At 33.8% G+C, this 12114-nt stretch overlaps 3 protein-coding genes across 3 annotated transcripts; 1 reads left to right on the top strand and 2 right to left on the bottom strand.

The window, feature by feature from the left end:
- Nucleotides 1-485: 485 nt before the first annotated feature.
- Nucleotides 486-6583, bottom strand: RpS20 (ribosomal protein S20). Its single transcript, XM_090116186.1, has 3 exons — nt 6455-6583; nt 2050-2211; nt 486-721 (listed from the first exon to the last, which is right to left on the bottom strand). Exons 1-3 carry the CDS (start codon nt 6455-6457, stop codon nt 515-517), a joined length of 372 nt encoding a protein of 123 aa, XP_089972312.1. The 5' UTR covers nt 6458-6583; the 3' UTR covers nt 486-514.
- A 291-nt stretch (nt 6584-6874) lies between these two features.
- Nucleotides 6875-7819, bottom strand: LOC149897786 (trafficking protein particle complex subunit 2-like protein). The gene is made up of 4 exons (XM_090116425.1): nt 7706-7819; nt 7340-7551; nt 7086-7262; nt 6875-7005 (listed from the first exon to the last, which is right to left on the bottom strand). The coding sequence occupies exons 1-4, from the start codon at nt 7736-7738 to the stop codon at nt 6960-6962; spliced, it is 468 nt and encodes a 155-aa protein (XP_089972551.1). The 5' UTR covers nt 7739-7819; the 3' UTR covers nt 6875-6959.
- Nucleotides 7820-8086: 267 nt separating this feature from the next.
- On the top strand, nt 8087-9231 carry Vhl (von Hippel-Lindau protein). The gene has a single exon (XM_090116291.1). It carries the CDS (start codon nt 8373-8375, stop codon nt 8874-8876), a length of 504 nt encoding a protein of 167 aa, XP_089972417.1. The 5' UTR covers nt 8087-8372; the 3' UTR covers nt 8877-9231.
- The last annotated feature ends 2883 nt before the right edge of the window (nt 9232-12114 follow it).

Here is a 12114-nt window from a genome sequence, read left to right on the forward strand (position 1 = left end):
TTGTAGCAATAATTTCGTTCTAACCACGTTACATCCTAATGCTCGCTTTCTCATTTATGATACTCACATGAAATAAATATAACTTTACTAAAATCAATCTTCTACTACTTTACAAGGAAATTCTAGATATAGGTAATTTGTACTAGACAAATAAAACCCACAATACAGTTAATATAATACTGTACCATACTAGTCTAATAAATTTGAAAGCATAATTATAACAAATAGCAAGGTTCGAGCAACCCAATCCCACCTACATATAAAAACTTTGATTTGCATATTACTACATAGTACATATAAAACAAAGTCGCTTTCTCTGTCCCTATGTATGCTTAAATCTTTAAAACTACGCAACGGATTTTGATGCCGTTTTTTTAATAGATAGTGATTCAAGAGGAAGGTTTTAGTATATAATTTATTACGTTTAAGACAAAGCGGGCGAAGCCGCAGGCTAGAAACCTAGTTAAACAAATAAAACACAAAAATATCTGTAAATATTTATTGGCAGCTGTGCCTACGCGTCGGCGATAGTAACCTCAACTTCAACACCAGGCTCGATGTTAATAGACGTGATTTGTTTAACGATCTCGGATGGCGAGTGAAGATCTATGACTCTCTTGTGGATCCTCATTTGGAACCTATCCCAGGTCTTGGAACCTTCACCGCAGGGAGTTTTGCGCGTTGTAATGCGGAGGATCTTGGTCGGCATGCGCACTGGTCCCTGGAAATTGGAGTACATTAATTAAAATAACAGTTTAATAAAAAAAATTATTTTTATTTTACTTTTTTAATTAGAATAACAGTTTAATAGCATAAAAATAGAACATGTATGTTTTGAAGTTGAGAGAGAGAGTATAAAAATATCTACTATAGATAGACATATAAGGTAAAATATTTTAGTGTTTTATGGCATTCAAAAGGTGGCTGAGAAGGTAAATGCGTCGCCCCAGATTGGTGGAAGACGTGGGTTTGAATCCCACCAAGTGATCAAATTTTTCTATAATTTAAAAATTTATAAGAGGTTAAGTTTCTAACTTTTTTGGTATGTACTTCGATCTCATCATCTAAATTATTTCACTATCAGCTACACATCTTAAAGAGACAAGCTAACCTATGCTGGGTCAAATGCTCAATCAGTGCGCAAAAATTAAATGGAAAAATATTTTTTTATGAATTACCTATTAATTACTAACAAAAAAATCTAGTCTTCTGCATCTTTATTTGTTAAAGAATTGAAAAATTGTGAATCTTATGTAATATTTATATGTTAAGCTTGTTGCAGACCTATGAGCAGAATGCACTATAGACACATACACTCTGCACTTTGGAATGCACTAATCTTGCACCAGTTTGGTGAACACTGCACTAAGAACATGCAATGTTTTCATCAAGGTGCAATTAACACTACAGCAAGATGTAAAATAGATTTTTTGACACATGTTTACTGACACTACTAAAAGTTGTGTACATACGTACGTCCATTATAAATCAGTAATTACAGGTGTCTTGCAACTTAAACTAGATAATATTTATCATGAAATCTCTTGTACAGAACGATTCAAACTTAATGGTGACTCGGAACATCATCCAATATTATTATTCAATTTATATTTATAAATGTATACGTCATCATCCAATGCGCAGAAAACAATTTAAGTATTAGCAGGACGTTGAGGGACAGTACGCACCTGCACCTAACTTCCGAAACGCCATTAAGTTTGAATCGATCTGTACGAGAGATTTTATGACAAATTTTATCTAGTTTAAGTTGCAAGACTCCTGTAATAACTGATTTATAATGGACTATAAGAATTGACAGCCTTGACTTATCACTACATAGTATAAAACAAAGTCGCTTTCTCTGTCCCTATGTATGCTTAAATCTTTAAAACTACGCAACAGATTTTGATGCGGTTTTTTTTAAATAGATAGAGTGATTCAAGAGGAAGGTTTTAGTATATAATTTATTATGTTTTAGACAAAGCGGGCGAAACCGCGGGCGGAAAGCTAGTATATTATAAACTAAGTTATAACTTAAGAAATACATACCTTAACACGCAGTTTCTGCTTCTTAGCACCGTTGATGAGGTCCGAGCATACTTTCTCAAGAGACCTCACGTTACGGGAAGTCAGCGTGATGCGAATTCTGTGGACGGGCGAGATCTCCGCCTGGGGCTTCTCGATGTCCTTGCCTGACACTACAGCGGCTGCCTGGAATGATTGAGTTGATAATTAGTTACATAAGTGAAGTCCCATGTCCCCTAGTGGGGTAAGGGGCAGATGCATTATACATCTGTTTCACTGATCGATTTACTTTGGGACAAGTAGGTGATCAGCCTTCTGTGTCCTACCAGACCGAGACATTTCTTTTTTCTTCGTCTCCACCGGGAATCGAACCCAGGACCCCTCGGTGCTACGCTCACGCGTCAACCACTGTGCCAAGGAGGCGGTCGGATAATTAGTTACATAGGATTATAATATTGTTATGTGTCAAGGTATTATTAGAGATTTATTGTGTTTCAATTTGTAAAATGCTATAGTGTAAAAGAATTTAAAACAGTTAAGGGTGCTATAACAGATTTTTAACAAAAACCGCTATTTTACGGTACAATTTTAACTCAAAGCACTTACACGTGAGAACAAAGTAATATCTTAATCTAAAGATAATATATTCAGTTCTACGATCATCTTATAAAAATTGTACGACGTCATACAAAATTGTCACTGAAATACGATTTTCCCAGCACAATGATCGCATAAAATGCAAAAAAATGGGGTCTTAACCGGTACACTTTTAAGAAAATTAAAAGCCTAATCTATCTTCTTACCTATAAATTGTTGAGGGATATATAGTCCTTTATAGATTGTGATAATTTTTTTGTATCTAAATCAAACTTTTATTTCAATTATAAGCTAAATTAAAAATACTTGTCGATTTCTTCATACATTTTGCTCTCGCGGGTCGTCAGACCGCGCTCAGAAGCGCTCTTGGAAGGACGGGTGTATCGCTCCTCGTCCCAAAAATAAAAACGAATTAGAAAAAGATTATTGTGCGTATACTGTCGTTTTCGTGATTTGAAATATTTGATACTTTATAAAAGTAAACTGTATAAGTTTCATATTCCAATTATTTGTAATTTAAAATTATGTTTTAAAAATTATGTTGACTGAGATCCTCTTTTTTTATGGGTTGTTGAACGGATTGGTGGGGTAAAGCAATTTGACAAAACTTAAATCCAAAATGGCGCCGACGAAAATTTGCCATCTTTTCGTCATGGGTGTCATTTTCATGGTTTTTGGGGTAGCTATTAACCAATATGAGGTCAAAAATAAAATCCAAGATGGCGCCGACGAAAATTTTACATCTTTCCGTGATGGGTGTCATTTTCATGGTTTTTGGGGTGGATATTAACCAATATGAGGTCAAAACTAAAAATCCAAGATGGCGCCGACGAAAATTTTACATCTTTTCGTCATGGGTGTCATTTGCATGGTTTTTGGGGTAGCTATTAACTAATATGAGGTCAAAACTAAAATCCAAGATGGCGCCGACGAAAATTTTACATCTTTTCGTCATGGGTGTCATTTGCATGGTTTTTGGGGTAGCTATTAACTAATATGAGGTCAAAACTAAAATCCAAGATGGCGCCGACGAAAATTTTACATCTTTTCGTCATGGGTGTCATTTGCATGGTTTTTGGGGTAGCTATTAACTAATATGAGGTCAAAACTAAAATCCAAGATGGCGCCGACGAAAATTTTACATCTTTTCGTCATGGGTGTCATTTTCATGGTTTTTGGGGTAGCTATTAACTAATATGAGGTCAAAAATATAATCCAAGATGGCGCCGACGAAAATTTTACATCTTTCCGTGATGGGTGTCATTTTCATGGTTTTTGGGGTGGATATTACGCAATATGAGGTCAGAACTAAAATCCAAGATGGCGCCGGTGAAAATTTGATATCTTTTCGTCATGGGTGTCATTTATAAGTTTTTTGAGACAGCTACTAACAAATACCCAATGTTACCATCGATAATTTGATATATTTTTTTTACAACCGTTTTCATATTTTTCGAGCAGAATTTGGAACTGTATACAGCTAATAGCCTTTTGAAGTGAAACTTCTTTAGACGCGTTGAGAGTAAAATTTCAAGGTCGCGTCATTATAATACCGTCACGTTATGGAGTAAGGCGGCGATTTTGGTATCTATGAATCTCGCCAAAGAAGTTTCACTTCTGACACGTTATCTCGGCACACAATCTCTTTATTATTTTATTCTCTTCGAAAATATGGAAGGACATTTAGTTAAATTCTACAATACCTGTTTACTACCAGAACTTGTGGACCCTCGATACTCGAGATCAATGGATTTAAGGGACCATAACTCACATAAATGCAATAGACCGTTGACTAACAAAAATTAAGCAAAAGTTCAATAGCAGTACAACTGTTGGTGTATTTTTGCATCATTTCTTATATAAAAATGATATATAGAGATTTTTATGATTTAATTTTTATTTTACTTACTTTCATCTAAAATACTGAACCCACCCCATATTCTCATAGCTCACTGTGGAGCCAAGATTTATTGTAATTATTAATAATATCGGAAATTACATAATTAGAAAATGTTTTGTTTGTTTTATTGTACCTACTTACTACTACAAACTGAAAATTATTTTTTTAAAATAGATACTTCAGCTTCATAATATTAGTATTAGCATAGAATAAATATAAATTTGTAAATGTAAAATGACAGGACCTCATTACTAAGATTTCGTGTTTTTATCTGTCACCAGGTATCTTATGAAACGTGATAGGTAAACAGTTAAAATTTTGAGAGATCAGGTTATTTCCTTTACCGCTACCAATAGCAACAAATAAAAATATCGAGGTTAAGCATCGGTTGGCGCGGTCATAAATTGGATGGATGATCAATTTTTTGCAATATCTCTTAGTTTTTTTGTACGGAAAAAGAAACAGCTTGCTTAAATAGAATAACAAAAACGTTAACATCTTTGTTATTTTATTTTAGTTTACTTCTTTATTATTAAGAAAATGACACCTATGACGAAAAGATGTCAAATTTTCGTCGGCGCCATCTTGGATTTTGGTTTTAACCTCATATTCGTTAATAGCTACCCCAAAAACCATGAAAATGACACCCATCACGAAAAAAGTCAAATTTTCGTCGGCGCCATCTTGGATTTTGGTTTTAACCTCATATTCGTTAATAGCTACCCAAAAACCATGAAAATGACACCCATCACGAAAAAAGTCAAATTTTCGTCGGCGCCATCTTGGATTTTAGTTTTGACCTCATATTTGTTAAGAGCTACTCCAAAACCTTGAAAATGACACCCATGACGAAAAGATGTAAAATTTTCGTCGGCGCCATCTTGGATTTTAGTTTTGACCTCATATTGGTTAATAGATACCCCAAAAACCACGGTCCACACTTGCAAATGTGTTTGCTACGTAGGAAAAGTTAAGATTTAAGAGTATCCTAGGTAATGTGTTATGTGACGAATACCTATAATTTATTTCATTCCGACTATTTTTCGGAATAACATACATTTACTAAGAATTGTATACAATGCCGGATTTAATACAGTGCCGGTAACATCATATGTATGATAATAATTCTACATTTCTTAAAAAGCTTTGATATTGTATACAATTCATAGATTATTATTCAATGAAATAATGATGTAAAATAGTCACACTTTTTTAAGTTGTTTGAATATACTAACATACTTATTAGGATCGTACCTACTAATAAAAGTAACAAAATGAATTTTTAAAGTTCCTAGTAATCTTCTGGAATCAATTTCAATAAAAATACATAATATCAAAAATTAAATATAATATCAAGTATGAAGATGGTCTATAAAATGGAATGCGCTATGTTTACGTGAGCGTGATATTGCCGCGAACAAAGTTACGTCGTTAGATACCTAAATTTGAGTAACGCAAATTTGTGACAGCGTCCTTAACGCATCGCTTTCAGAATACAGTGTGTAGATTAGTGTATAAAATTGTATGCGAAAATATTATATTATACTATTTGATGATTTTTAATTTTTGAATGCAAAATTGTAATAGATATCGATGTACCTGCAATATTGATCCTTACAGTAGCAATAATTAGAACATGTTAAATGTTTATTTTAGTACTAGGCAAGATCAACAGCTCTCTAATATGAGATAGGTTTAACAATATTTTAGTCAATAATTGATTAGAACAACAAAAAAGTAGTGATTACAATGGAAATTAATAAATATTCGACTAAAATAAATTCATTCTTTCGAAGTGTTTAATTTCAAAGCGGGAAAATGATTTGGCACGTGTACACATAACCTAAAAATTTGTGACAATGTAAAACGCAACTTATTATACAATGTCCATAAAATTAACAATAATAAAGTAAATAACAAGCTTTTACTTACCATTTTGTTTTGATTTTCCGGTCGAGTTAAACAACTTTTCCGTAAAAATTGCTCAGCGCTGAACCGGAGAACAATCTCACTCAAACGTCACGTTAAAAGAGAACAAAGATGGCGCTCAACTTTTGACAACAAATACAGTGTTACCAGTTACTTTGTCTTTTTAAAATTTACAATGATATTGTCTATGGAATTTTGTGAAAACGAAATCTATTTTTTTTTTTTGAATATTTAATTTTTTTTTGAATATAAACATTTTAAAACGTTTATGAAATGTATTGATCTGTATTCTATCCAATAACGGATCTTACAAACTCAACTATTGAATAAAAGACCTTATACTTGAAACATATTTTTATTAATAGCTACAATAATTAATAAATAGATCTTAGCTATTTAAGGATTACATTGAAAACTAATGGAAAACTTTAACTTAAAATATAATCTTACTATCTTTAAAAGAACAAAATACATTTACACAATAATAATCTCTGGTTTATAGTTTTACTTATACATTATTTAGCATTAAACTTTTAACTTGCTTGTCGAATTTTCTGAAACGAAAAGAAGGAAAGCATTAATTATTATACATTTAAATTAGTAATTCAAAGCAAAATGAATACCAAATACTTACGGAGAAGTTATTTGATCACCAGGTAAATGGAAGGGATTGCAAATAGCATCAGCATATAAAGCATGCAGCCTTCGTAAAGCAGTTCTAACTTCAGCATCCCTTATGTTGCTTCCACTTGGGGATGTAGAACTCGTCACTAACACCAGTTTTATACGCGTATTCGTTACATAGCCATATCTGTAAACAAGCAGAAAAGTAAAAAATATACAAAACTATTTAAATGTTCCTAATATATATTTTTACGAATTACTCACATTTTATGAGTATCTGTGGAATATAGTAATCCAAGGTACAAGTCTCTTAAGTCCGTACGTGTTGTATTTGAAGCTGAATTTGTATTAGTAGTATTACTGGATACTAATCTTTCTTCTAATGCATCCAAAGCAGTATGAACCAACCACTGCCTTGATAATTCATTATCTGTGCTTGTATCGTTTCCAATTCCACCAATATATAAAGGAGCATTCTGTAACAAATTTCCCCAAATAATGGGTAAATATTTACATGGTATTTATCTATGGTATAACAATGTCATGTTTTTATTTCGTCACTATACCAATAAAATGGTTTTTGTATTTCATTCTCAAAAACAATTGACGTCGCATTTCATTTATACTTACATCTTTTCCAATAACAGCTACACAAACAGCCATTTTATCAAGAAAATCCTGAAAATAACAATAAATGAAGGCAAATACAAGAAAGAGAAACACCTTTCCGTCAAAAGTCAAAGTCACAGTTGACAGTTGACACTTCACTTGAGTTGACAGTACATTTTTTTATACCTAATTTTGAGTTTTGGCTTCAGAATAATTTATCACATAAATTATAATTTTATTATTTTGCATCAAAAAATTCTTACTTAAATATTTGATGCATTATCAGTTAATTATGTGGAAATTTTATCAAAAAACATATTTTATTGTTTATCTTTCCATGTAAAAATGTTGAATACTGGTATTATTTTCATAGTGACAGAAGATAACATCATCGATGAAAAATACAATTCATGTCAAAAGCTTTTTCAGCTTCAGAGCAAAGTTGTTGTTTGTCAACAATCATGAATTTCGTTTTTGGTGTAAAGTAAAATTAGAATATTCTTTCCAAAATAGTTAGGGAACATAAATTAACAGCAGTTGTTTATATCAATAACAAACAAAAGATACTCAATCTAATAAAAACATTTATCGTGATAAATACTTAGTTGAAGCAGTTGTGAAATTTAATTGTTTTATCTATCAGTGCTCGACCACAAGAACGTGACATGATTTGAACTCATTAATTATAATGCCGGAGAGTGACGAGAGCGATTTAGTGTACGAAATCGACGATAAAGGTCAAAATATGCTGGTGAGATCGTTGGAATCAACACAAAGGGCATATCTCAGGTTTACGAACAAAACATCGCGTCCTGTGGACGTGTGGTGGCGGGATTTCCGTGGAATGAAGCGACATTACGTGCGATTGGATGAAGGATCGCATTTCGACATTAATTCCTTTATCACTCACCCGTGGGAGTTCACTGACGTAGCAACAAAGGAACGGTACGTGATAAATAATAATCCGATATATCGTCCGCCGAGGAATATAGGCGGCATGATGTTCCGAACAAATTGGAACATTACTATTAGTGTCCGAAGTTTGAGACAGACTGTGTTGCTGTCTTTGGCATTGCATTTAAAAGATTCGAATGCAGTGAACGCACTGGGTTTGCCGAGGACTTTAGCAGAGGAGTTGCAGCATTTAACAAATCTATTTCACACTCCACTACCTCCCCCAAGTAGAGACTGAGGGTTGATATTATGTATTATTGTACTTATCGGCTGCTTTGTGTACATGTCTACTATACTGTGGGTGAACTTTTTTACCACCCTTCAAAAAACATAAAGAATAAGTGCGATGATTATTTGTATCGTAGATATTAAGGACGAAGGGTCTGTCTACACAATGTCTTAATGTGATATAATATTTAGATATATGTTTATATATTATAAGATTATTTGATCTGATGTTATTATGTCAATAATCAGGGCTTATATTATTACATTATATATGTAAAATGTTGTAAATTGTAAATAATATTCAATATACATTATTGTCTTGACTTGAGCTAACTCAAAGTATCACTTCAATTCTTGTTTATCACAAACTTAAATTTAAACCTTCTACTATTATGCTACGTAATTTTGTTGGGATAGACCTAAGTCAGCTTTCTGCTGATGCTAAGCTGTGTGATTGGCAGAGTGTCGTTGATGCCGAATCCATCGATGGCAAGGTTTCCTTATTTAACAATCTTGTAATTGGCCTATACGATAAACACGCACCCACTCGACCTGTGAAGAGAAAACATACTCCAGCTCCTTGGCTTTCTCCTGACCTTAAATCACTTTTAAATAAGAAAAATAGAGCTAAGGCCAAAATTAAATCTGCAAAAACAGACGATGCCCGGGAGAAATACAAAACTATTCGTAATCGTTGCAACATATTGTGTAGAGACGCACAACGACGCCATTTCCATTCATGTGTCGAGAACGGCGACTCTGTCAAAATTTGGAACTTCCTAAAAAGTCTAGGAGTTGGTAAAAATTCCCATTCTTTGTCCTCTTCCAATGTCAATATAGATAATTTAAATCAGCATTTTTCATCTTCAGTTTATATCAACAATACTTTAAAACAAATCACTCTAGATAACCTTGCTTCTCTTCCAACTCCAGAATTTCCCCCGTTCAGTTTTAGTCAACTCACCGATTGTGATGTTAAGAAAAGCATATTGTCCATCGCCTCTAACGCTGCCGGCTGTGACCTTGTGAGTCGTAGAATGATCATCCCTATCCTCGATATAATTAATCCCACCATTACCCATATCCTTAACTTCTCTCTTTCGTCCGGGACCTTTCCTAATTGTTGGAAAGATGCCCACACTATTCCTCTACCTAAAAAATCTAGTCCTAAATTGTTATCCGATTATCGTCCTATTTCTATTTTACCCTTCCTTTCCAAAGTCCTTGAACGCCTTATCCATCAACAATTAACCACTTTCATTAACTCCAACAATATCCTGAGTCCTTTCCAGTCCGGGTTCCGCTCTGGCCACAGCACAGCTACTGCTCTAGTGAAGGTAACAGACGACATTCGTGCAGGGATGGATAATAAGCAGCTCACAGTTCTTACTCTTCTAGACTTCAGCAATGCTTTTAATACAGTCGACTTTGACATACTGCTGAGTCTGCTGCGTTTGATTAACATTCCAACTTCGGTGATTGACTGGTTTCGTAATTACCTGCGTGGCCGGCGGCAGCGTGTTCTGATGGGTGACACCCACTCTTCTTGGGCTGCTGTCTCCGCCGGTGTGCCGCAGGGTGGCGTGTTGTCACCTCTCCTCTTTTCTATCTTTATAAATTCCTTAACCTCGCGCCTCACTTCTCTCTACCATATGTACGCTGACGACTTACAAATCTACACCCAGGCCTCGCTCAACAATTTACCTAGTGCTATCCGACATATCAATGCCGAACTAGCAACCCTGGTCAATTGGAGTGACGAATACGGTCTAAAAATCAATCCTGCAAAGAGTCACGCGATTATCATGGGAAGTCCGTATCTCGTTTCCGAAATTGACTGGGGCGCCTTGCCCAGTGTCTGCCTTGGTGGAGTAACAATTCCTTATTGTAAGGTGGTTAAAAATCTAGGTGTTCATCTCGACCAAACACTATCGTGGTCTCACCACCTACAAGAGATCAGTCGTAAGGTGTATGCGGCATCGGGTACTCTTCGGCGTCTACGTAACTTTTTGCCTATTCCAACAAAAATTATGTTAGCTCAATCCCTTCTCTTCCCTATCCTCGACTATGCGGATGTGTGTTTTCCTGACCTTACGGTTGAGAATATGGAGAAACTTGAGCGTCTGCAAAATCTTTTAATTCGATTTGTGTTCGGCCTTCGCAAATTCGACCATGTCTCTTTCTATCGCAGACGCCTCAAGTGGCTCCCTATTCGCCTCCGACATCATCTCCACTGTCTTCAATTACTATACCGTATCCTTTTCGATCCTTCCACTCCTTCCTACCTTAAGAATAACTTCATTTTTCAACACTGCGAAAACTACTCTCTTCGATCAGCTGACAAACTTATTTTGTGTATTCCCTCTCATCGCACCAATTTTTATGCGGGTTCTTTTGCTGTCTCTGCCGTCAAGTTATGGAACTCCCTACCTTTAAAAATCAGACTTGCTCCTTCCTTATCCTTTTTTAAACATCATGTCCGTAATCATTTCCTCTTAACTGCCTATAATTCGGATTAGTTTATGTAGTATACTTCTATTTAGACATATTTATATTTATTTATATATATAGGTATATATATATTATATATATTTAATATTTATATAGTTACTACTATGTAGTATGCATATGTGTATGTATGTATGTGTATCTTATGATATATTTGTATTTCATATATTTATTTAGGTAATATTAGTAATATTATTATTTATATATTTTTTATTTTTATTTTTGTTCATTTTTACGTATTTATATCATGTACTGTATAAAATGTGTATATATTTTATTGTGTTCTCTTATTATTTCTACCCTATTCTAAAAATATGTTTTTATTTTGTCCGACTACTTTTTGCGCTTCTTTGCCTTTCTCCCCGTGGTTGCCTGGCAGAGATCACTGCATAGTGATAAGGCCGCCCTTTGTGCTTTCTAATCTTATTTTTGTAACCTTTATGTATATTTTGTTTTTTGCACAATAAAGTGTTAAATAAATAAATAAATAAATAAATAAACTTGGTTATTTTAAATAATCAGAACTACTTATTATTTATACTTCCATTCAATATATATATTTCTTAGGTTTTAGCCTATCATTGAAAATAAGCAATTTAATGCTTAAAATTAACTTCAGCATTTATGTACTTGCTTATAGAATGATTATGTACTACAAATTGTTACTACATTTTGTATATATTTAATATACTTATGTATAATTTTTTTATTGATGTAACTATTAATTAAGATTAAAATGC

This window comes from Colias eurytheme, chromosome 25, assembly GCF_061535395.1.
Source record: "Colias eurytheme isolate Ceu_HAF_F1 chromosome 25, ilColEury1 Martin Lab GWU primary, whole genome shotgun sequence".
Lineage (NCBI taxonomy): Eukaryota > Metazoa > Arthropoda > Insecta > Lepidoptera > Pieridae > Colias > Colias eurytheme.